The 25,921-nt window shown below is 43.6% G+C and overlaps 1 protein-coding gene across 5 annotated transcripts in view; it reads left to right on the forward strand.

Moving 5' to 3' along the window:
• Positions 1–25,921, forward strand: part of ABCA1 (ATP binding cassette subfamily A member 1) — a 95,107-nt gene that overhangs the window by 28,428 nt on the left and 40,758 nt on the right. For all 5 annotated transcript variants that reach the window (XR_013958816.1, XM_080638554.1, XM_080638555.1 and 2 more), the window contains 2 exons: positions 17,460–17,581; positions 19,475–19,666. Coding sequence is in view for 4 of the 5 variants with exons in the window: in XM_080638554.1 (XP_080494680.1) it covers positions 17,460–17,581; positions 19,475–19,666 (314 nt within the window). In the remaining variant the exon portion in view is untranslated. The remainder of the gene's footprint in view (positions 1–17,459; positions 17,582–19,474; positions 19,667–25,921) is intronic.

Below are 25,921 nucleotides of genomic sequence, written 5' to 3' on the forward strand. Positions count from 1 at the left end.
GTATTGCTAGTGTCACGTTGGCAGATGTGTTCTGGCTATATGCACAGACACAAATTGTGCAAGGGATTTGGCTTGGATATATAACCTTTCTCTCCCCTCTTCAGAGCTGTGCAGAATCCTGATGTGATCATATCTGCAGGTGATACTGTGGTCTACTGACTTTGAGCATAAGCTTATGCTTTCACTTACACATAAGTTACTCCCTTCCTTGCTGGGCTCAATACCCATAGTGCCGCGTTCCCCTCGTTTAAGTGGCATTGTCATGCTTTTACCTAAATATGCAGCAGTTTAAACGGGAGAACATGCAGAACGGTTTGCACAGAAACGGACACATAATGAACACAGCCAAAGTGAGCTAAGATTATTATTTCCCAAGGACAGGTTTAATGCTGTTTTTTCATGGAGATCTTAATTTGTCAGAATGACATGTATTGTTGCTACTGGATTTTACACTTCATGCCTGCAGTAGTTTCTGCAAGTGGACTCTTCCAAAGAGAGTAGACACTGGTGTTTTGTACTGAAACATGCAGTGAACGTAAGGCATGGGCATTTACAAGAAAACTTATCAAAGCCATAAGCTGAAACTCTCATTGCTGGGAAGGTTTGAGGGGGAGGAGTGATTCCAAGAAGCATCTTGCATAGAGTATTGTACAAGCTGAAAGTCAGAAGGCTCACGTTTCTCTACACTATAAAGACTACCAGACTGGCTGGAGAAATATGCCTCAGACTCAGTCATCAAAGATTGTATTTCTATAATAAAACATTTCAAATGTGTAATAAAAAAATCAAATCTCTCCATTAGAATGACAGAATGCCCATTGTTGGTAAGGCTTATAGGGAACAAAGCCTGTTTGTCCTTTTCATGATATGCTCATTTACACAGAGCCTCCATCCTGAGGGTCCTTGCTGCCCACTACTTGTCTGCTGATTCATTCTCTGACATCATGCATAAAGCAGCATCTTCTGTTCTTACAAGTACTTGTGTATTTGTGCTTAGCAGTGCTTAATTCCTGTGCAAAGAAAGGAACTACAGGTCAAGCCTTCAACTATCGTAGACAGTGAGGTCTGAGAGATGCTTAGATGTTTTCGTTTCAGGAGCATTTTCTCCAGTGGTTTCTCCAGTGGCTGGAAATGTATGACACTAGGAGCAGATGTCAGATACAAGCACACCTCCAAATCTGAAAGCATTGCCTTTATACATGTATTTTGCCAATTAGCAGGAAGGCTGATTACCTCATGAGCTAATAATTGGACACATTTGTAGTATCACCTCTGTTCCAGCTCTGGCCTGGACCTGAAGCCATGTGATCCAGACAGATGCAGCTTTGCAGCTCATGCTTCCCTGTATGTTTTATGCTCTCTATTCGTAGAGTTTCTGCTGCTCCCTCATACCCTCATGCTGGTGTGATGTCCTGCTCCCATGTATGCTTCCCATGGCTGCCTCCTGGCTTTGAAACAGGCTTCAGGATGTGATCTTCCACTAGCACACAGATTGGGGCTGTGGTATAGATTTTGTTCTAATGCTAGTCATTCAAAGCATGCATGTCTGTATTTAGTTTCAGATGTTTGAATCTGCCTAAGTCCTTTCATTTCAAGCTTCTTTAAAACAACCCTCATAAATCAGCATTCAAGGTGCGACAGTTAATATTGCTTGATTTGAAATTAGGCATATGCTGAACCTTGCAGAAGGGAGACTTGCGGCAGATGGGCAGGGTGCTCACACAGTGATGCTTGCATGTCAGTGGCTTGGTTAAAGACAAGTTGGGACACTAAGGTTTTGTTAAGGCACTGCTGTGCACTCATGCTGACAGGCTTTATGTCTCAGTCACCTTTTGATGTGATGGGAGGTACCTGCTCATAGCAGGATTGTTTGTCCAGGAGCTTGAGGAGCATCTCCTGTTCCCTGCTGCTCTGAGCTCCGCAGGAGCTCTCTGGTGGGGACAGTAGGGAACAGCCCACCCTTGCTTCATTTAGCACGTTTTCTGGCCAGGGTGAAGTACTAACGGGTGGTGCGAGGGAGTTCAGCACAGGCAGTTATCACGCTGTATGGGTGCTGCTGTCCTGTGGCCACGTTCAGCAAGCCTTGAGCGGTGAAATCTACGTGCAGGCACACACATACCTTAACATAACCAATTTTGCAGGCAGGTGCCAGGTGCCCTCTCCTTCCCAACACTTGTTACATCTCTGTCCAGAGATGTCACCAAGGTCTTCAACAGTCATGATAAGTCAGAGCGCAAACCAGAACACAGAGTCAAAGACCTTGGTGATGCACTTCCAAGAGCATGACTTGCTGGGATTGCCACCTGCAGTAGGTTTGGCTCACTGCTTGCAGGCATTGGATTTGCAACTGGCTTCAATGCCATTTTGGCAGAAGAGACTGTTTGCCAGAAATAAGCTTTCCTCCGGTTTTGAAGGTGGAGATACAGTTTGCTGTTGGCTATGGCACACTATTTTGTTTTCCTTCTCTCTACAGGGCTCCCCAATACTTTGTTCTGCAGTGCCATGGGGTAATAAATTGACAGGTTAAAATTAAAGCCACCTTCTTTGGTTCTTGCTAACAGTTGCACATATCAGCCAGTTTAGCTGGTATTTACTTCATTGCTCTTAGTTTTCAGTGATCCCAAAGGGCATGTTTCTATTTTCCTTGAAACCAATCCAACTAAACAAAAGTGGAGCAATGAAATAGGCAGAGGGAAACAAACATCACCTAAAATTGCATCAGTTCTCAGGCTATTGTTCCACATGTCCTGCTTTTCCCAGTTGTTTGCTGGATTAGTATTGCCTGTGGTTTAAAAGGAACTCCAGCTACTTAGCATTCTCTGCTGATGTTGCACCCTGCTGTACAGATAAATGTTGGGACTGAAGGAGTTTGCAGCCTCTCTGGTCAGTGCTAATAGTGCTACTTTTTTATTTAACACATAAAGGACGATGAGGGGCTTAGGCTGAAGAGCAACCTTGGGAGAGGCTTTCTGGTGTCGTGTGTGCTGCTGTGTGATTATCAGGGTGCTCAGGAAAACAGAGTGTTTTACTGTCGTGGTTTAAGCCCAGGCCGTAAATCAGAACCACGCAGTCTACTTCCCCCTCCACCCTTTCTTCCCTCCACTCCTGAAGGGATGGGGAGGAGAATCGAAAGACTGCAATTCCCATGGGTTGAGATAAAAACAGTTTAATAACTAAGGTATAACACAAATCACTACTGCTACCACCAATAATAATAATGATAAAGGAAATAACAAGGGGAGAGAATACAACACCTCACCACCCACCAACCCATACCGATACCTCACCCCCCACCCCACAGTGATCCAGCCCTTCCGGGTATCTGTCAATTACCTCCTGGGCATGACGTGCTGTGGTATGGAATACCTCTTTGGCTAGTTTGGGTCAGGTATCACAGTATCACAGTATCACAGTATGTTAGAGATTGGAAGGGACCTCAAAAGATCATCTAGTCCAATCCCCCTGCCAGAGCAGGAACACCTAGATAAGGTTACACAGGAATGTGTCCAGGCGGGTTCTGAATGTCTCCAGAGAAGGAGACTCCACAACCTCCCTGGGCAGCCTGTTCCAGGTGTGCTGTCCCTGCTTCCTCCCGGCTTCTCCTCCTCCCTGGCAGAGCATGAGACTCACAAAGTCCTTGGTCAGGGTAAACATTCTGACCAGCAACTGAAAACATCGGTTTTATCAGTACTGTCCCCAGGCCAAAAGTCAAAAACACAGCACTGCACCAGGTACTAAGAAGGAGAAAAATGACTGCTACTGCTGAACCCAGGACATTTACCTAGATGATGTTAAGGTGATAGCTGACTCCCTCCTCAGTGTCTTCTTCCTAACAAAAATGCCCCCATGCCCTCAAGCTAAGCATTCAAATGGATCCTTATATCTGCCTACCTCTCCTTAATTAAGGTGGCTTCCTCCCTGACTTGCCTGGGGAAGGATCCCAGCAAAAACCAGCCAGGCTAGAATGAGGACTGATAAGCCATATATACAGTTGGCCTTCACCCCCGGAAACACCTGCAGACACCAGGCACTGCAGAGTGGCATTCCTGCCATTGCATGGCTGCACATAAATATACGGCTGGGCTCTCTGATGCAGCACCACACAGTGACGCACAAGGTCCTTCTTGTTTCTTGAGACCGGGAAAATGTTGCCAAAAATGCTGCCTTGTGGTATTGGTAGAGAGATCTTGACTCGTAGGGGTGGGCAGGAAGGCTGCTTTACTTCGTGGTTTTCAGCACTTTGTGTTAGCCGTCGGCAGAACTCCCCCCATGGCACTCCTGGCTGATGCTGCCTCCCAGCCCAAAGCATCCAGCCAAGAAGAGGAGCCCAGTGTGACTTCTGCTTTGGTCAGATGCGATCTGTCAGGGACGGAGCAAGTAGAACACGCTCTCAATACTGGGTACTTGCATTGTGCAAAGGGTTTTGTAGTGTGCCGTGCTGGCGAGGCAGGTAGGAAATTCGGTACACATGGCAATTTTCCTACATTTGCCTAATTATTTTTTTATTTAAATCACTGGGTTACTGAACAGGCACGGACTTGAGACTCCTTAGATTTGGTTTAGGGTTGTTTTGGTATGTGAATGGAAGTCATGCGGGTGACTGCAGATCTTCTGGAAAAACCTTTACAAAACATTCCTGGAAGGTCTTTTACTACAGATAGTGGCCACAGCCTCTGTGGGAATCCAGTGGGACCATTATTTTTTATTGTCCTAAACTGAAACTGGGAGGTTGATACTCAAGAGATAAGCAAGGGTAGAGAAGATTTCTTATGGCACTGTGGGTCTCAGGTTGTGTGTTGCTTTTATTAGTAAGGTGGCATGATATTTGCTGAATTACACATTTGCATAGTTAGCACCTTCACTAAAGACTACTTCTGCTTTCCTTAATACGTCAAACCCAGAAGTGAGATTGAAGTAATAAAATGATGTTGATAGAGGTTTAGTCACAAAGGTCTGCTGCAGCATTAAATCTGTTACCAGGAGAATCATATTTGTTTCCTATGGGGCAGTCCATGAACTTCCAGAGGTTTCTTTATCTGTAATAGCATTGTTATTGCATGACTTTGCTTAGAGGTTGAAGTGGGTAAACAGAGTGTAATGTGCATCTGAAGTGCCTGTCATGTGTTTTGTGATTCTGCAGAACTCGGTTTTAGTTCCTGGTTTTGGTCTGAACTTCCTTTTCCTGAGATGCTTTTGAAGTGACAGTTTTAGAATTATGGCAGCTAGGATCCTAGGTATGGATGTGGGAGGGAAAGACTGAAATCCCTTTGAAAGTGGAATTGAAAAACCCTCATGCAGTGTTATATTAAGTCTGGCCTTGCTGCAGTGTCTGTACTATACTAGGTGACAGAAGGTTGAGAATTTACAAGAATTCTATCACAGAAGACTACGAACCCTATTTAAAAAACATGAGGAGAATCACAAGCAGGTCAACATTGGACTGCACTGGTGAAGGGCTGCACTGGCAATTTGGTTACTTTAAGACCTCGTGCCAGCTAATGATTTGACTGCACGCTGGGAAGCCTGCAGGGTCCATATCTACAATTAGCAACAAAGCTATTCCAACTGATACCAAATCACTGTACCTTAAAGGTACCATCCTTATCTTGCTGTTAATTGTCTAGATAAAGGCACAGTGGTAATGAAAACAAGAATTACTTCATGCACTTTTTGCTGTATAAGTAATATTAGCATCTGCTGCAGAAGCAGGACAGTATTAAAAATTTCTGGGTGCTTTCTTTAGTCTCCTAAAACTCTTCAGCCTGTTTTGTCAACACTGACTTCTGTTTTGAACCAGCAAATAAAACTGAGAGTGTTAAGTAAGCAATTATACCTTTCACACTCTCCTATTATCTCCTTTTTGTGTGCAACCTTGGCAGTACAGCTTGCTCATACCAGCATTATGTTGCCGAAAATTAACGCTCAGTGTTAACTCCAGTTTGCATTTATTTGCTGTTCTCCACTCTGGCACAATTTCTGGATTTTTTCTCAATGACTTCTAATCTCATTCTCAATAAATTGCCTGATTTGTGGAAGATTGCACGTGATTTATTTAAGGTACAGTCTGAGGCAGGGTGAGAGCAGGATAGAGACTCTTCACATCGAGCTTGGTGTTAGCAGCCCCCTAGGAAATTTGTACCACTGTCATCCGGTGAAGAGTTCAACTTTCTTGGGGGATTTCTGTGGGGCTGAGCTCTCATGAGACTGGTGATTGAAATTGCCACAGTTGGAAAAAGCCCTGCCCACTCCTTTATCTGACTTGGTGCTAAGGCTAGAGTTGCCTAATTTGGATCTGACCTCCTGTATCTCTTTAGTTAATATTCAGCTTTGACAAGTTAATGTTCAGCTCTGGAGTCTTCTCTAGTAATAATACATTTTCATCTTCATTGCGCATTATGAACACTACCTAATTTTTACAGCGCTCTTGAGAAACTAACAGTGACTGCCAAGGAACTGGGGCCCTCATTCTGAAACACAGTAGGATGTGGCAGTTTTCAGTGTAATCAGCTTGCAATAAAAGGTGATGGTTTTGAAATATTGTTGATGTTGATTCAAAGTTTTGGGGTTTTTTTTAATCCATTAAAGTTCAATTTTTGTAGGCAGCCTTTTTCATGCGAAACAGATGCTGTTTTATTTAATTATTTTTGGTCACAAAATAAGTGAGTGTTAATGCCAGGATCCTGGCTAAAATCAAACAACATATTCTACCACTTGTTGCTACAATTTGCAGCTTCAATAACCTGCAGCATTCTTCATGTCTACCCCTAGGGTTCTTTCTGGTTTTACCACGTTTTATCAGGTAGTGGTCATGTCTTGTTTCAGATGCATTTTTAGTTCAGGTTACATGCTTACATCGTACTTTGCATATGCTTTTCTTTCTAAAATTCTGGACAAATCCATTGAAACTGAATGAAAAAACTGCAGAACAAAAAAACCCCAACCCCATATTTTTACATATTAACTGTTAATAATTAACTGAGATTGTTAAAACTACATATTGCTTATGCTGTGGCATAAAATAGTTCATGAAAAATTGGTGTAGCTTTGAAAATTCTGTGGAATACAGCTCACCTATTAGCTGAAGATGTCACCTTACCTTTTTTATGCTGACTGGGCAGCACTAATCCCCTGTATGTGGAGGAGATTTCAGTCTTATCTATGACACACCCTCTGTAAATGGCCAACTTCCTTCCTTGTCTAATTTAGGTTTTGTTCTAAGGGTGTGCATTAAAAGTCTCTTTTAAGGGATTTAAAAGAAAGATCCTTTCCTGTGGCTGCTGTTGTTTAATTTCATTCTTTTCTCCTCCCTGACCCTTTATATTCTTCTTGCCTTTTCAGAGGCAAATACTACTACCTGCATTAGTCTTCAAATGCGTTTTTGCTTGACATTGGCAGGTTTGCATGACTGTAGCCAGGCAGAACTTAATAAGCATGAACTATTACGTCTCAGAGGGTCCTTTCTCTGAGTACTTTTTCTTCTATTTTAGCAATTGCATTTGAAACATAACAGGACCATATCTGAGGTTCATTGAGCATATACGTATGCCAGAGGGGGATTTGCTGATGGGACGAAGACAGCTTACTGCAAATAGCAGTATCTCGAGTCTAAGTGCTTGTTCTGACTTGTGCCAACTGGCTGCTTAGGAAAGCAGCAGCTGTTTTCTACTGAACAAAATGCTACTTCAGAACAGTAGGGAAAAAAACCCACAACCCACCAACAGCTTTACCACTTGAGACTAGATGTAAAGAACCACACATGGAAGTGTGTTGTCTCAATAACTTTCCTTGTAGCGAAGGCACAGCTGTGTTACAACATGGTCAGCAGCTATCAGTTATGCCTGCAGACCTATACTACTACCCTGCTCCGTTCACATACTTGCCCACTACCCAGCAGGTGGGGGAAAGTGTTCTGCAAAGCCAGAGATCAGAAATCAACACGATGGAGGAGCCCTGTAAGACCCCAAGTTTCTTCACCTACCTGGCCTCTTTCCTTCCTTTTCTTGTTTCCTTTGTGCTGCTACCTGAAGAAAACACAAAGAATTTTGCCAATGCATCCATATAAATAACGCAGAAGACCACTCCAGCAGTGCACGCTCAGTTTTCTGTAGGGTATTTGCACTGCTTTGGGATGCTGGTACAGAGGATCAGGTTCCTAAAGCAACAAGAGGCACTGATGTTTTCTGTGTCTACTAATAATGTTTGTGTCCTCTATGTAAAATGCAGTGGACACTGATACGGGTGCAAGTACTCCAAGGTGTATTTTCAGCCAGCAAGTTATGTTGCTACTGAATGGAAGGAATGGTTAGTATATTGACAGTCCAGAAGAACACCAACCAGAAGGATGAGCTCCTCAGACTATTAAAGCAGAGACTGGTGGGAGCATCCCAGTGTGAACAGCAGTATACTGTCACACTGAGGGTGCAAGAGATGTGATCTCTAGGCCAGACTATACGTGACTTTGGGTAAGCATATCTACTGAGCATCTGCTTTTCAGTGTTTCCCAAAGACTGAGAACGTTTTTTAACTGTTCTGAAGTGGTGTTGCTCAACAGCCTGATTTATACTAGTGAAGGGGCTGAACAGTTGCAAAGGTTGCCTTAAACTCTTGATTTGACCCTTTGTTCTGGAGGTGGCTTCTGCTGTTGTGTGCTAGATTAAGGGCATTAGACTTGGCACTAAATCCAGAAGTGAGAGGTCTTCCTGAATGTAGGGGAAGCAAGAGCCACTGTGATCTGCTGCCTGCAGACTTGGTATCTAAAATAAGTCAGATGTGAAGTTTCCTGAATTTGTGCCAGTGACAGGAGGGGAGCCATGGCAGGGCGAGGCTTCACACCCAAGGGAGGGATGGGTTTTTCTCATCAGTCCTTGTGTGTAAGGCAGAACAAGTAAGTGCAGGAGTCAGGGTGCTTTGGTCCTGGGCAGCTCTGCCTGCTATTTTGCTAGAGGTTCATCACTACCCATACCAGTGTCATGCGGGAAGCCTTTCGCACTGGGTAGCTGGTGCTGTGATAAGTTTAGAGTAGCATGGTACTGCTGGGATGATTCTTCCTGCTTGTTTGGGGGCTTGAAATGGTTCTGATATAGGTGTTTCCTGTTTGCATTTGAGCCAGCAGTATACCAGATGCAAGCTCACGTAGCCAGCTCATGAAAACCCTTCTGTTAGTAATGGTCATTTGATTAAAATGTCCAGCCCTGCTTTTTCCTGTGACTTGAATTTCCACTGAATTTAAGGTCACTTGCTCAAGTACAAGGAATTCTAGACAGGGTTTTTCATGGTCACAGCTCGAACTTTCAGTTTCTGCTTAGTTCCATGCCTTTTAATGCCGTAATGGCATTCCTTATATGCTCACACCAGTGTTTGCCATTAGAATAGGGGTATGTGGCTGGATGTGTCCCTGGCATTTGTTTTCCAGTCTATCTTCCAATTAATTCTTTCACTGTATCTTACTGTGTCTGAGTTGATGTTTTGAAACATCTAAAATCTGTGTATTAGCTAGGGCATAATGTTCCTAGTGCAGGCAAAATCCAGTCTTAACAGCAAACCCTTACATTCTGCCTCTTCAGAAGCACTTTTCTTTCTCTGAGCTGGGTTTGACCTTTACAGACCTTCTCCATAGCCTGTACCAGCCCTGAATGTGTTCTGTATACCACTCCTGAAAATAATTTGCTGCAGTGATTAAGTATTGTGTCTGATCATACCTGAGTTATGTCATCTTTGTGGCTAACAAGCCAATTTGAAGGCCGAGAATTTTGCAGTTTGTCCTTATTTTGCGAAAATTAGCAGGAGAATTTTCAACCAATTATAACTGCTGTGCAATTTGGAGCTCTGCTTGGCATTTGCTTCTTAAAGCAATACAGTGAAGATACTGACGATGTTTTCTTTAAAACGGCTTCATTTTTTGCACTGTTAGAATAATTTTTTTCTTTTTTTTTCTTTTTTTTTTCCCCCCATTGGCAAGCTGTATTTCACAGTTGTTTGTCCCGATAACAGAACTTGGCTTGCAGCCAGGGAACACAACAGAATCTCTCTCCTGTGGTGTTACACTGAGCCTAGGGAGGTGGCTGGGTGTACCCCTTGCTAGACTGAAGCTCTGCAGATGGTGGGTGACCGGGTGATGGCTTTCATGTGGGTGCGTTGTGTCTTTGCTTTTTCATGCAGAGTTTGTTGTGTGTGTCATACAGGAGAGGTCCTGATGCTATGTGGGAGTTAAAGTACTACCCAGGGAGAGGTCTGAGACTTGTGTTTGCTGCTGACTTTCCAGGCAGGTTGGAGATGGGATCTCAGCAGGCTTAAATGGGCTCTGCATCCTTGAAGCCAGCATACCCCCAGAGAAGCCTAACCAAGGACTGGTCCTTTGTGTGTGTACCACGTATTAAGGTGTCAGCTGTGCTTTCTGCCAGAGTGACTGTGCTGGCCACTGTTCTTTAAAGCTCTTCCAAGCAAAAATGGTGACTTGTAGAGAGGAACGGAGATGGTTCCGGTGTTTGCAGTCCCAAGGTGAGAGGGAAGGCCTGGATCACTCATTTCCCTTTCTCCCAGGAGAGGTCCTAGCTGCTGGAGATGGACAGCAGGTTGCCTCCCTGTACTCACATCACTATTTGGCATGGCAAACACATGAAGATGATGATCTCTGGTTAAATGGGTGTTCTTATCTAATGTCTGCAGAGGCAGGCAGAGAGCAAAGAGCTGTAGCCTGACATGAAAACAGGTCAAGCCATGGCTGCAGAAGGAACAGCACTTAGACTGTGAGCAAATTAGGCTTGTATTTTCACACTAGCAGATCCCGCACAACATGCCTGCTGCGCTGTTTGATTTCTTGTTAGCAAACCTAGGTACGGCTGTCCAACTTCTTCAGTTTCAGCTCCTGCCAGTTTCAGTAGGGATGCAGGCAGCTTTGAGAGCTGTTCTCACCACACAGGAGGTGGGAATGCACATAGGGGAAGACTGCCCTGCAGGAAAAGAAAAATAAAAGCATAGTAATTGCTCTTAAAAAGACGAACAAACAAAAAAAACCCAAACAAACAAACCCCAAAAAAACCCAACACCTCCCTCCCCCCCCAAAAAAAAAAAATAAAAAAAAAAAAAATCATGTTTTCTAGATGTGTTGTCCAAAGTTAGGAATATAATGAAGGCAGATGAAAATTTGCTGTCTTGCTCTTGTTCAGTACTGTCCTATTTGAAATGTTTGCTTTTCATATTGCAGGTCAGGGTCATTGGCTCAGCAGGGTACAATGCTGTAACAGGCCAAGATCTCCTGCTCTTAGTCTCAGCTTCCTGTGGCCAGCAGCATCAGGGCAGTGATCATCCTCCTGCCCTCGGCACTGGTGAGGCCGTACCTCAAATCCTGTGTTCAGTTCTGGGCCCCTCACTACGAGAGAGACATGGAGGTGCTGGAGTGGGTCCATAGAAGGGCACCAAAGCTGGTGAAGGGTCTGGAGAACAAGTGTGATGAGGAACGGTTGAAGGACCTGGGAGGTGTTTAGTCTGGAGAAGAAAAGGCTCAGGGTGGACCTTACTGCTCTCTACAACAACCTGAAAGGAGGTTGCAGTGAAGGTGGTGGTTGGTCTTTTCTCCCAAATACCAAGTGATAGGACAAGAGGTAACAGCCCCAAGCTGCACCAGGGGAGGTTTAGATTGGATGTTAGGAACAATTTCTTCACAGAGAGGGTGCTCAGAACAGGCTGCCCATGGCAATGGTGGAATCAGCGTACCTGGATGTGTTCAAAAATCATGTAGGCCCTCAGTGACATGGTTTAGTGGTGGTCTTGGCAGTCCTGGAGTAAAGGATTGGATTTGATGATCTTAAAGGTCTCTTCCAGTCTAGCTGATTCTGTGATTCTTTTCTATGACTCAGCCCCTTCATTTGCTTTTGTCTTGCAAAAACTCCTGTTACAGGGAGTACAACCAGTGAACTAGTGATGCCCAGGATGAAGCATGTGTGTATGACCATGGAGCATCTTGACCTTGTCCTCCAGTCATGCCTGGGTGCTGTGGGGTAGCGTTGCACAGTCTTGAGAGCCAGCTGTGCAATCAGACTGTGCGAGTTACTGTTCTCATGTGAGAGCCCATGTCAGAAGTGCTGCACACCCACCTTCACTGCTGCATAAGCATGGTTTTACCTGAGTCGGGAACTGGAAGTGATGAATGTGAACTCTTTGTGCAGGGAGAAGAAGATGCCTTATTTGCTCACTTGCCACTCTTCCCTACTTTGGTCTTTCTGTTAACTGGTGGAGACCTCTGACTCCATTGTGTTAGGAACCCACTTGTCTATCTTGTCTCCTTCAGGCACTTGTGGAAACCTGTTGACTCTAAAGAACGAAGCTAAAGCTTCTCATGCCCTGTCCTGTTACCATTTCAGCTTGCTGTGATGCCTTAATTCTGCTGTTATGAAAATGATTGGGCTGCCCTATAAGCAGTCTCTGTGATGAGAAATTAAAGTTCATAATTAATTTGACACCAGCTTCTCTTTTGCCTTGGTGCTTGCCTGTGAGGAATACAGGCTTAGCCAAAGGCTAGTAAATCTTCCAACTACAGTGGATATACAGAAAATAACATAATTGTTTTCTGCCTTGCACATTCAATCAAGAGGGAGTGAAAGACAAATAGTCGTGTTTGTAGACAGGACAGAATGCCCTGCTTTCCTCTTAGCTTCTGAATTAACTTATGGCATGAATCCCCTTCTCCCCCTTCTTTCACCCAGTTCCTTGTAGGAACTTATGGCATGTGAAGCTGGTCAGTAAACAATAGATTTGACTTCACATTGTTTTCACTGAGCTTGTTAGCTTTAAACTGGCTGAAAATCTGACTCATTGTAGACCATGGGCACAAACCCCTTGGGCAGAAACCCCACAAATTGAAGTCAGACCTGGTGAGCTCTGTAGTCTACGGTAGACTGAGATATGTTGAAATGTCACTGGTATGCCTTTTATTTTTAAAAGGCAGTGTTCAGGATATGAAAACTGTAGCCACAATTTCCGTGGGGTTTTGTCTTTCTAACCCATTGTTTAATTTTAAAAGACACTGCACCATTAAGTTTCTGGAGGAAGGTATGAGCCCTCCGTGCTTCTAAGTGAAGCAAGAAAGAATAGAAGTTTGAGGGGAACAGTCTTGCTCTGTAAATTGTCCTTAGAAGCTTTTTTGTCCCACTTGTCTGTGGATCTTCCCAGTGCTGCTGGAAATGGTTACTGCTTACTGTGAGACCTGCCATGGCCATACTTTAGGAAGAACAGAAAATTAAAACTGGTTCCTGGCTGTGGTTTCTTTTGTTTTTTCCTACACTGACCCACAGTTTGAGCTTGTGAAAGTAACTGGGGATGTGTTTCTAGACTGAGCACACTAAAAAATCTCTGGCTGTGGAGACCATGCAGATTCTGGACAGTTTCTTCACTGCACAATCAGTGCTTCAGTTCTGATCTGCAAGGAATGGAGACCCCACATAGCACTGACTTGCTATTTTTTTTTAATGAACAATTTTTGTTTCGCTGTTTGATTTAACCAGTCATGTAGCAAGCATGGAGGTTCTGTTTTTCTTTGTTAATTCTTGTGGATGTCTTGAGCTTCTTGAGTAGGTTTTATATTTGTTTATTATTGTCACAATGATTTGATTCTCAAGCAGGGAAGGACTGACCTAAGTCTGTGTTCAGGCACAAAGGTGCTGGAAAAGGTTGAGATGTCAGGAAAATGTGAACCTTATAAAGACTTAAAACAGTGTGTTCGGTCCTGTGGGAGACGTTCTGCAACCTGAACGTTGTGAGTGTCTGGTTTCCATGCCCAGAATTCAGCCCCCAAAGTGGGTTTGAACTGTGTGGAAACAAAGGACAGATGCGCCTTTCATGAAGTCAGTGTCCATGAAATTATGCCATGTGTGATTGTCTAATTCTGACCTGTGACTTGAGAGAGGAAGGTGGCTTTGTGGTTAAGGCACCAGACCTCCAGCTCTGGGAGCAATCTGTTGTGCTGGAGACTTCCTTATGTGGCCATAGGGAGGACCTTTCTCCCCTGCCCTGTATGGGAAATGGACTTCTCTACTTGTTTCGTGGGGATGGGGACTGTCTCCTGCCTTGTTGTGCACAGTGCCTGAAGTGGAGCTACGTAGAACAAAAGCATTTCAGACCCTGCTGGGACTGCTGGCATTGAGGGTTATTTGCATGGCTTATAAGCAAAGCCTCTGCTTATGATCTCTGCTGTTGGTCTTGTGGGATTGCATCTGTAAAAATAGTCTACATAAGGACAAACTACCACAGTGTTTCTTCTGCAGATGTTCATCCCATTGACTGTCTCTGAGCATGGTTGCTCAGTTTGACCTCAGCTTCATCTCCGCATTTGTACCTGAGGCTTGTCTTCGTTGCTGGGACCTGAGGTTTCATGTGGTGGTGAGGGGAGCCTGCAGGACTGCAGCTCCCCTGGTTTTCTCTTGAATACGAAGGGGAGAGGGAAGGAGAGGCTGCACGTCCTTCTCAGCAAAAGTACATCTCTCTCTGATGCGCTGTCTGGATGCTGCAGCTGCATTGTTCTGTGCCAGCCGGCTTGCAATAGTTTGACTGTGCTCTTGGTCAGTCTCAAGCGTGACAGAAGTTGCACGAGTTAAATTACATTTGAGCTGACGTATTTTGCCTCACATTTTTCAAGTAATTTGATAGTGTGTCTGAGCTCTTAAGGCAGGAAAATATTGCAGTAGTAGGCCTATGGTTGTAAAATGTGTTTTTCCATTCCAAATGTTTGCATTATTAGGTAAGCTTGATATTAGCCTTCAAAACTTGCCTGTTTCTTTTGTTTTCTGTTTTTGGAGGAGTTCTTTTAACTAGGGCTCTTGTATTTCCTTATGCCCTAGTGGCAAGCACTCTTGGAGGAAAATGGCTGCTTTCAAGAGGAAACCTCTATTAACTCTTGTATTTTTGAAGCATCTAGGGCAGGAATTTAGGCTGATTGCAGTGTTTGGTGCTTTTCTGTGGTTTCGTGTGCAAGTCATTATGCATGCCTCCATCATTAAGAGGGATTGCACAGGACACTGAGCCACAAGTGCTGGAAGTAGGACCAGATGGGGTAACATACGCATGGTGAGAAAGGCTGGCTATTTGCTTAGAGCACTGCAGTGGGACTGTGGTGTTGGGATTCAGTCCCTTGGTCTCACAGAAATTCCATGCGTGGTCTTCAGCAGTTATGACCAGCGAGCAGGGGTTTGTGACCAGCCGGCTGGAAGCCAAGCATTGTCCCACAGGCAGTTTTGGTGACTGTATGTTCTGTTCCCTTCGTGTTTTCACCCAAATGGTGATGAAAACTCCTCTGGACATTTGTAGGAGTTGCCTTGGAAGGCAGCTTTGATTTTCAGTAAATTCTGTTGCAGAGCAGGTATGAAAATGCTTAGCATGACAAAAAGGCAGGTGAGAAATGCTCTGCTAATGCTGGGCTGCTTAACTGCAGCCCTGGAAGATGACAGGCTCTTTATTACTCCCCGTCGTGATTACAGACAGGTCAGCAGGAATCCCAGTGTAGCTCAGGTTGCTTTGCTGCAATTACTTACAAAATATGTTCCCAACCAAGAAAATCCTGCTTCCATACGGCAAAAAAAACCCCAAACCAAACCCTCAAACAAAAAAATCCTAGGCAAACCCAAAAGCAAATCAGCAATGAAGAAACAGAAAAGCAGGAGAATTACTGTTTGGTCACATTTTGAAAAAGATGTGTGGCTCTTTAAGAGGAGCTTGAAAAGTATTTTAAAAGAGAACAGATTACATGAAAAAGCTTGCAAACATCTGATCTCTGCATGCCAGTGTGCCTGCAGCCAGCCACCCCTTTGTCCATCTAAGTTTCTGAACTGTTGATGATCTCACCCAAAAATAAACAAGCTGCAGAAGTGTTTAGGGAGCTCAGTGCATTTAGGAAATAACCAAGTAATCAGGGTGGGGGGAATTTTTCCTCCAGTCACAGTGAAGCAGGGTGCTTTAGCTTGCGCTGGAAAGAAAAGGGCATTTTTATGTTACTGCAGGAGCTGTCTCTTTTTCTCAGCCTTTATCCCAGTGGATAGTGGTCCATTTTGGTGAACAGGGTGCAGTGGGGCATTTGCGTGGTGTGGTCAAAACCAGTATCCTGCTGAGTGGTCCTGCTGTGGGAGGAGAGCGGAGGGCAAGGGAGGAACTCTCGCCCCGAAGTAACCTCCGTGTTGCCTCAGAAGAGGAGGACGATTTACTTTTTGGTGTGGAACAGAAAGGCAAGAGGGAATTTGTAACTGGAGATGTGGATGAGGGAGCAATGACCGTCAGTAACCCCGTGTGCTTCGTGCGCAAGAGCGGAGCGCGTGGCTTCCTCCCATCGATGGCTGCTCTGCCAAGCGCAGCCCTGGAAGCAGAAGTGGCACCCGCACCCCTGCCAGCACCCCTGCTCCTCCAGCAGCTCTCACATGAGGGTTGGGCTTTCTGGAGGCTATCACCCGCTGAGCTAAGCCAAAACCATGGAAATGGGGAAAAACACAGATGTTCTGTTACAGCTGTTCCCTATAGGAAGGGGAAGGTGCAAACGCTTGGGGCTCCCTTGCATTATTTCCCTTTAGGGCTCATTGTTTTCCACTGTTTGCTGAGAGCTCCGGCATCCTCCCTTCCTAGAGTAGGAAAAGCAGTGTGACACCTAGCTGGCTGAACTTGTCTGGGCCTGAATATCTTCACCCTTATAAACTTGCTCTCTCAGCTCCTCCTGGCATAGCTGCTTTCCCTTATTGTAAAGATGGAATTCTCCCTAACCCAAAGCAGTGTGAAGGTCAGTTGCCTAAGATCTAGGCTTATAATTTCCAGATGGTTCTCCTCTGCTATGACAGAGGTACAGATTCGTTTCAAAGGCAAGAGCTGAAACATCAGTGGCTTCAGAAGGTGAAGCTTTTGAAAAAGAAAATGTAATTAAAAAGCATTTGCAGGAACTTTGCCAACCGATTGTTTTCTAGACCTGTGTGCAATTCTGTGTCACATCTGTGTGTCTGCATTTGTCAGACTTTGAAATTTATGGTAGAGTATATCTACTATTAATAAAATACATGCTAGTAGATCCCTCAGTGGTTCATGCACCAACTCAGTCCCATGTTTGGTAACAACACAGGGATTAAGTGAAGCTGAATCTTTGGGCAGTGCTAATGCTGGAGTAGGTTTCACCCAAGAGTAGGGAAACAGCTCAGTGTGCCTTGTTGCTTCTGTGTATGTTTGTGCAAACTGAACTGAAGTAATGATGTTAAAGCAGTTGCTTTTAATGGTTCCTTTTTTCTTTTTAATTGAGATCAGACATCATGGATTGACATCTCCGAAAGCTTCCAAGTTTCAGAGCAATTTGCCAGCAGCTCCTCTTTTCCCTTTGTACTATGGTTTGTGTAGTTCCCCCTCCCCCATTCTTCAGCTTTCTTTTCCTGTTCAGATCTCTCACATGAGTTTCCTTTCAGCATTGCCCTGACAAGAATTTTGCTTGTTTTGTTGCTTTCCAGACTTGAAACTTCGGGATTTCCTGATTGACAACGAGACGTTCTCAGACTTCCTCCATCATAATGTGTCCATGCCATCATCTGCCGTGGAGGTGCTACTGAATGCAGATGTCAACCTCCAGCAGGTAAAGATCATTTTCAACTACTACTATAATGTTGGTCTATTGTTTCATCCACAGTGTAGGACCCCGCTGTGCTAGGTGTTCTACAAACACAGAGAAAATTTAATCCCACCTTCTCTCTTCCCTCTTGCCTTTAATTTAATGTCTTATGTGGTTATAAGCTTTAAAAGGATGCTGAGACCCATGTGTGGAAGGATGCATTTGAATATTATGTAGTACAGGTGAGTACTGATTGCAAATGAAACTTCTGAGTGCTCTCATGATGGGCTTCATAAAGATAGGCAGTGGAGACCCTGTGTTGGGATGGCTGTCTGCCATTGTCGAGCTTGGACCATGTGTTCCAAAAACCTGTAGTTTCCTTAAGGCAGTGCAAAAGGTGATGTGCAAAAGGAGGAGGAAATCCATCCTGCTACCCAACTCCAGACTAGATCTTCTCTTTAAAGTGGAGTTGATAAATAATTCTTTCAGACTTCATTTTTGTGAAGTTACAGATGCTGCCCCCTTTGCACATGTTGTCTCATTCTTCAGTGAATTCTATCAAGCCATCTGGTTTAGCGTAGTTTGATAATTAATCCTAAAAGTTAAAGATACTTTCTACTGAAATGTTGAAGACACCAAGGTTTCAGATGACTTGAAATGATTGCAGAGAGTTGGCTTGTGTGACTGGGTGTTTTAGTTTAAGGGAACAGGCAGGGTCCTTGTTCTAGGGTCACATGCTATGGACCTCACTGTGTTTGGAAAGAGGAGCTTTTCTCCAAAGAGCTTAAAATCTGAGTAAATAAGGTGGGCAGACACAGGGGATGGTAGAAGGATTGTTCACCTTCACTTTTTTGAGTGATCACCAAAGCACTGGGAGACACTGGTTTTCTTTACGTCCACCCAGGGAAGCTGCTTTAGACTCATCTCAGGTCTCCTGAGTATCATTCTAGAGCCATAGGAATACCCCTTAGCATGGCTACAAAAGCAATAGTATCTCTGCTGGCAAAATCCTCACCCAAACTGTTTCAAAAGGCCAGCCTTTTTGATACGAGAGCTATCTACCTCATTCAGCTGAGTTTGCAGCATGGAAACATCCTATTTTTGGCATATGAATGCAGACTAAAGTTAAAGGTTTACACAAGTATTGCATTATAAATCTCTTCCTTCTCCTATCGGTTCCATCTGCTTGTTTTCTGAATATAGTGCATTTTTTTACCCCTGGACCGTTGATGCCCTTTTGTTTCTGAAAGACAAGAAAATTTTCAGACTTTTCAGGAGCTGTGAACTCCTCTGAGATGCAGATCGATCCTGTTTAGTTCTAAGATGAAAAAAAGATAATTATTTTTTTTTTCCTTTTCCGCTGGTACATTATCTGCCCTGAAACACTGCAAAATGTTTCTCTCAGCAGTGAGTAAAGATATGATTTTGAGGAAGGGAGAAGGTGATCCCGATCCAGAACAGCACAGAAAATGTGGCGGGCAGATACATCTACAGAGTTTGGACATTGGTCTTTTGCCCTTCACATATATTTGCCAGACGTGTGTCTGGTCACAAGCCTTGTTTTGTCTCTGTGGCTCAGTTCCCAGAAGACTGAAAGTTAGGCAATGTCTGTACCCTTGGTTGGAGGAAATGGCTGTTGTGAAGAACAGAATCACTGCTGCTCTGCGCAGGTTTGTAGAGAAGTGGAGACAGACCCGCCTCCCCCCAGGACTTCTCTCCTGTATACCCAGCAGGGAAACATGTTTTTTCTTGGAATTGAGTTGTGCATGGGTCAGGGCTGCACAACCTATAGGGAAGAATGCCCTCTTACCTTTATCTGGAAATGTTATGAATGGTTAGGTTTTTTTAGGAAATAACCAATTTTGTGCTATGGATCTTACACAAAGGGAGACTTACATGATTTCTCCACTTTTCCAGGTCTTCTTATCCGGTTACCGAATGCGACTGCGAGATCTCTGTAATAGATCAGCATTGTTTGAATTCCTTACAATCCAAAATCAGACGGTGGCCATGGACTCTGAAGCCTACATTTGCACCTTGCCAAAGGAAAGACTCCATGCAGCCGAACAAGCCTTCCGTGCTAACCTGAATCCTCTGAAGCCCCTTCAGGTGAGTCCACGTGTCCCACTTGGGAAGAGCTATTGTTGACACAGTGACATTTTCTAGAGCTTTCAGTCTGGGAATTCATCCCTGCATTTCCAGAGTGAACCGTTCATTGCCAGTCAGAAAGAAGAAAGATTGTCTTTATCACTGGAGCATGAACAACATTGCTTCTTCCTGTCATTCTTACCCTTCCTGTTGCAGTATAGCACTTGCAGAGCATAAATGTATGTGGTCTGCAATTCAGTTTGTCAAGAAAAATATTTATACTGAGCAGCAACAAACAGGCTCTTAGTTGTGCCTGTGTTTTGGTCAGATGTTGTGTCTTGGCTGGAATGAGCCCTCTGCCCTTATGATGGGTCCACCGAGTGCAGAATTTTTTAGCCACAGTCTTTGAGTATATTCAATTCATAAAAAGAAGGCTGAAGTTCTAAAGTCCTGTTTCAATGATTGACCAATTGAATGGGTTTTGGAGCAATAATTCATTTAACTTCATGAAAATACATTATTTAGGGGTGACTGGAGCAGATTTAGCTGTTTATCTAGGAAACCCCAGTGATGCTTTGTTACATGTCTGCAATACCTGGTAAAATACAGAAGTTTGAGGGAGTTAGTGCTGGAAATATCAGTAGAGAAGAAGGGACCACAGAACCCACTCTGTTACCCTCTAAAACAAACACTCTATTGTCTGCTGTGGAAGAAATAAACACTTCGGCTGTGTGAGTTTCCAGATTTGATGAGCCTTTCAGGACAGAAAGTCATGTACCACATGCTTGGCTTTGTCCCCAGTCAAAGAGGGTCATTATCAATTACTGGAATCATATTACTCTTCTGTGCAGTACATAGTGGTCAGTTACTTCTCTCCACAGCTCATCTTCTGTCTTCCACGTGTCCTCCGTCTGTATTTTTTCTTTCCTGCTGGAAGATCAAGATAATCATAAGCATTAAGAGATGAGGCAACAGTGCTAAAATTGTCCCCATAACAAAGATGGGCTGATTGAAAAGGAATGGTTATAAGCAGTTTCTTGTGTTCAGTTAGATGCACACATTTACTTTAAGTCATTCAGAGATGCTAGAATTCTGGGGTGTGAAGAGGTGAAAATAGCCACAACTAAAATAGTACAACTGAGTATTGGTCTTCTGGGCTCTCTGAAAGCTCAGTCTGGCTTTTCTCATTTGTCGCAATCCCTACATCTTAGATGACAGAAGCAGGTACTGAGTGTATCTGTGTTTATATCTATATTGTTTGTTGGTGAAAGAAGACAGCAGCCACCCCGTGCCACTTGGCAACAGCGAAGTAGATTAAGACATTATGTGCAATTTTGGGGGCCTTCTGAGAAGCTGGCTCATGATTTTGGGCTCAGAGGGAAAAAAAGACTGAGTCCAGAAGCCAGCAGTTCTAAACATGCTGTGTTTTGTACACCATGTAAAGGTTCACAGTTCTCCTCAGAAAAATGTCACAGGCTACCCTCTAGTTAGGCTTCTGTAATGCATCAGTGAGTGAAATAAAACCTAACTTGCTTCAATGTAGCTAGGCAAACTGCATAAATTACATCTAGGATCATGACCAGCACATTTGTAACTTCGTGTTTTCAAAAGCTAAGAAGTGCCTTGACCTGCAGTAACATCTTTCAACAAAGAGGGAACTTTTCGTTCATGAACAAAGGAGGCTTTTGACATAGTTGGCCGTTAAAGGCACTATGGGTCAAATCTTGGACATGCACACTGAAGATAGCATGTACCATATCTACTACAGAGCCTGTAAACCAGTGCCAGCAATTTGCCCAGAAATTTCTTTTTAATTTTTTTGCTTAATCCCCTTGATACACTTCACAGTATGGCATGTTTTGGTGAGTGAAAGTAAGGACCAAATCAAATCCAGGTGTACAGCAATTCGAGGCTTTTTTTTTTTGGTCGTGTAATAGGATCTGGGCTCTACTGGCTGCAGCGTTCTGTGATTTATGAAGAGGCAGCATCTTAATATGATTAGGTCAATACAATTACGGTGAAAAGGACTTGCAACTGTGTGCAATAACTATGTAAATTCAACACCAAAGGCTTAAATAGTAATACAGGAGGTTTTGCCACTGAGGCAGTAGAGCAGTTGTAATTTCTTGAACTATCTTAATCCAGAAGACTAAGGCCAGCATCCACCTGCTTGTTCCTGCCCCTGTGCATTCCCATTTGTTGTCCCCTCGGCAAGACGACACAGTACATTACATCATGGAATTGATCTGGATTAGAAGGGACTTGACCGGATTGTGTGCTTACACAAACATTTGCGCTGAAACATTAAGGGAAGGGTAAGGGAAGATTGAGCTCAGTGGTCAAGGCGGGGGGGGACGGGGACACACGCTGAGACCCTGATGTCAGCACCAGCTTCTGCCAGCATGTGCGTCTGCAGCCTGAGGGAAGCTGTAAGTGTTCTAGGTAATTTACAACAAAACAGTAATTATTAGCAAATTGCAGATGGAGCACAGTTTGAAAAAGGAAATTAAAGTGTATTCATGGTGAAGTACATGAACTCTAAATGCCACAGCACTGTTAAGGATGGTTTCTTTTCAAAAGAAGGGCAAAAAAATCTAAACACTTTGCTTTACATACCTGTTCATCAGTTCTATCTAAAACAGTTTGAGTGTTACCCAAAGTGCCATAGCACATTTAAGACAAAGAAAGACTTCTGATTAAAATTTTCTACAAGGATTTCTAGCTCTGCCGCTGATTCTCTGTCTGACTAAAGTTTAGTTCTGTAGGATGAGAAAACAAAGCCAAGCACATAGAGGCATGATAGAGTGTTTAAAGTTTGTCTCCTTATTCCTTTTTATGTAACAGCATATTTGGAACAGGCTGGTTAGATCAAAATCCAGCAGAATATCCAGGAGTGATCACAGGGCACCAATGCAGAGGATCAGCTTTTCTTTTTGACTTGAGTATTCACTCCACTAGAAGCAACAAGTGTCTAGAAAAGTCAGATTTGCTTTTCCAAGACCCAGAACAATCTTCATCCGTTCTCTGAAGCTTTTTGGCCAATAATGAGTAGTGCGGGGCACAGGACATCTTGTACAGGCCCCTTGTGGACACATCTTCTTGAGATTTACCTTGCACCAGGTGTACTCAGTGAGACTGTGAAGCAAGAGAAGCTGGTTTGAGAGCAACAGTGAAACAGTACCCTGACTGCATGCACACTAATTTCCTTCTGGCATTCTTCCTGTGCTAGGCCAGCAGTTGTTCCATGGAAGAACTGCACAGTTTGCAAAAGGTTACAGGCACCTCTGGTTAGCAAGAGCAGCGGCAATAAGTCAGAGGTCTCCCACTGGACTGATGTTGTGATGGGTGGGGACTGTCTCATATCATAATAAGACCTGTCTATGTGACAGCTTTGCCTCTACAAAATTATTTGTGGGGAAGGTTAAATAACAAAGGCAGTTCAAATTCGTCCTGTGGGATTTCGTCTCTGCAGTGCTGCCTAAGAAGGCCTTTGCCACACTCAATTCCAGTGTTGTGGGTCTGAAATAAGTCATAAATAAGTTGTGGCTTGTGTACTATAATGTAGAAGGAGTGTGGATGAGCTCATGAAAATCCGATTGGTTTTTTATTCCTTTGTAATACGGGTGGTATTTTGTGATATGGTTTGCATGAACTAAGCATTGAATAATAAATGCATTCCAGTTGAAAAACAGCTTTAGAAAAGGTCTCTTAATGTAAATACATGCTGCAACTGAACTTTTGGCTTTCCTTGCTTTTTTGAGAGTGTTTTCAGTCAAGCACAGTGATGTCATGCTTTTAAGCAGCTGTACTTCAGGACTGTGACTCCCAGGAAACAAAAGCAGAAGCTTTAAAGCACATGATTTTTTCTGCAAAGTCCAGTGTAAAGTTTCTGCTGAGATCAGTATAAAGTTGTAATAATTCTTTCAAAGCAAACATGGCACAGTGCTCTTATTAAGCAAAAACAGTTAGCTGTATTATGCAGACATTGGCTGAATTTTATTGTGACCTCTCAACACCTGAAACACATGCATGTTAAAGAAACACACTCCTGCATGTTAAAGAAACAGAGTTGTCCATCCCTTCTAGCAGGAGCTGACAGGTGGACTTATTCAAGGCTCGTCTTGATTGTGCAGTCAACTCTACACATCTCAAGTATTTGTCTCTGTTTTGAATCTTGTAGCACGCATGTACAGAGTACACTCTGTGCAATCTGTACCTCAAGAGATTACAATGCCAGCCACTAACACGGTAATTGTATGGGGCACCTCTGTTCGAAACCTGCTAGAGCTTTGTCTTTCCACAGCGTGACTGGAAAGGGCAGATGATGGGGTTTTTTGCAGCATTACACTGGAAAATTAGTCACTGTCCATCCATATCCCACTCCCTCAATGCTGTCCGTACCCAACCCCCCGATGTAATGCCGACACATACTAAAGACACTCTCGCAGCGGGACCAAGCTGGAGCTGCCTGGAATCTGGAGGACTCTTATGAATGTAATGAACTACTTTACTTGATAAGCCACTACAGCGTTATTTTCCAGGGAAATTCATAACATGCTCATCTGTTCAAAGAAGATTGGCCACTTGTCACTGATTTTTGTCATTGTCTGTGGATATATGATTTGAGAGGCTCCTTGAGTGGGCTTTAGGGTGCAAAAGGTGGTGGTAACGAAAGCAAAATTCCTTCCAGAGCAATGGGATCGTTGCAAGTTCTGATGAGAAATGAACTTGGAGTGCTGTGAATTTGTTAGGGAAGAAAGATCAGGGTGGTGGGATGTGAAAGGATAGGTGGCTTCTCCTCACAATTCAGTGTAAAGTTTGCAAGGTCTGTGAATCACCTAAGACTTGCACAGTGGGCCAGACCAAAGTCCTGTTCAGCTGAGCATCCCCTGAGTGCTAGTGCAGCAGTGTTGCATAATGAGACATGTAAAAGAATCCAGCCATGGGGCAAGCGTATAATAACATTTTCTGAACGTAATGTCCTGTTCTTCAGTAGTTTGCAACTCAGACTTACTCAGCTGCTGCTAGGATCTTGGTGTTCAATGGCACATGGTAAGCTCTTGTTTCTTTTAAGCCTTTCTCAAACCCACGTTAACTTTCGGTACCTTCAGCATTGCACAGTATCTGCTGAATGTCTCCATTTTGACCAAGTTCTGTGTGCAGCAAGTTCTTTGGTTTGTTTTAAACTGATCTTTTCACTGGAAGCCTTCTAGTACTGTATGATGAGGCACAGTGAGTAATCGTTGCCTGTTCCCATTCTACATCCCACTTGTAATTCCACAGACCTCTGTCATAACCTCTATTTGTCCTCACAGGTTCCATTGGAAGAACAGTAGTTTGTTGTTCTTCCTTCAGAAGCCATTCTTACCCTACATCATGCTTGTGACCTTTCTCTGTACTTGTGTTTCTTCAGGGACGGAGCACCCAAAATTGCACATAGTACTTCAGAAACGGGATTGCACTGTAGATTTATATTGATGTTGAGCTGTCTTATCATTGTAATTCTAAGATCTATCTGAGTGGCAGTACCACCTGATGGTATTTAATGGCCAACCACTGATGGCTGGTCAGAGCCATCAAAGGGTATCTTAAGGTAGAACTGTCTTCTTCCTATGTACTGTACTTTGCAGCACTGAATTTCATATAATATATGAAATAATTTATACCAGTGTGCTAGCATGAGGCATTTCACTAATCCTTTGCAGTTGGCTTTTAACTTTTCACTGTTCTGAGCCAATTAGTATCATCAGAAAAATCTTTCTCATCCATGCTGTTCCTGAATCACCTCCAAATACAGTGAACAACACAAATCTGTATAGAGCTTGATGAAGTATATGGAAGTGAACAAGCACGTCTTACTGGTAGGCATGAATCTAGGACTTTCTACCTCGTCATGTTGCTAAAGTGGTAGTTCACCTGTGTAGCTTTCACATTTTCTGACGATATTTCTTTAAATATGTATTGAAGGTCTTAACTTGTGAGGAGTTTGAATTACTTTTCTTTTGGCCCTAATGATGTGTCTTTATTTATCTGAATCATAAGGACTGTGTTTAGTAGAAATCCACAGAGGTCAGAGAAACCCTTCCTGAATTTGCAACTGTCTTTGGAGCAGGCACTAACTGTGCACCCAGAAAAGTTATCTGGGTCTTAAATGCCCCAAGCAGATCAGTGGAGCAGTGCCTGTTTACACTATCTGGCACTGACCAGGTCTTACCATCCTCCAGCAAATCAACTGGAATAAGTGAAAGCCTCCAGACTTTGCTTCCACAAATTACC

The sequence above is a fragment of the Psittacula echo genome (assembly GCF_963264785.1).
Source record: "Psittacula echo genome assembly, chromosome: Z".
NCBI classification, from domain to species: domain Eukaryota; kingdom Metazoa; phylum Chordata; class Aves; order Psittaciformes; family Psittacidae; genus Psittacula; species Psittacula echo.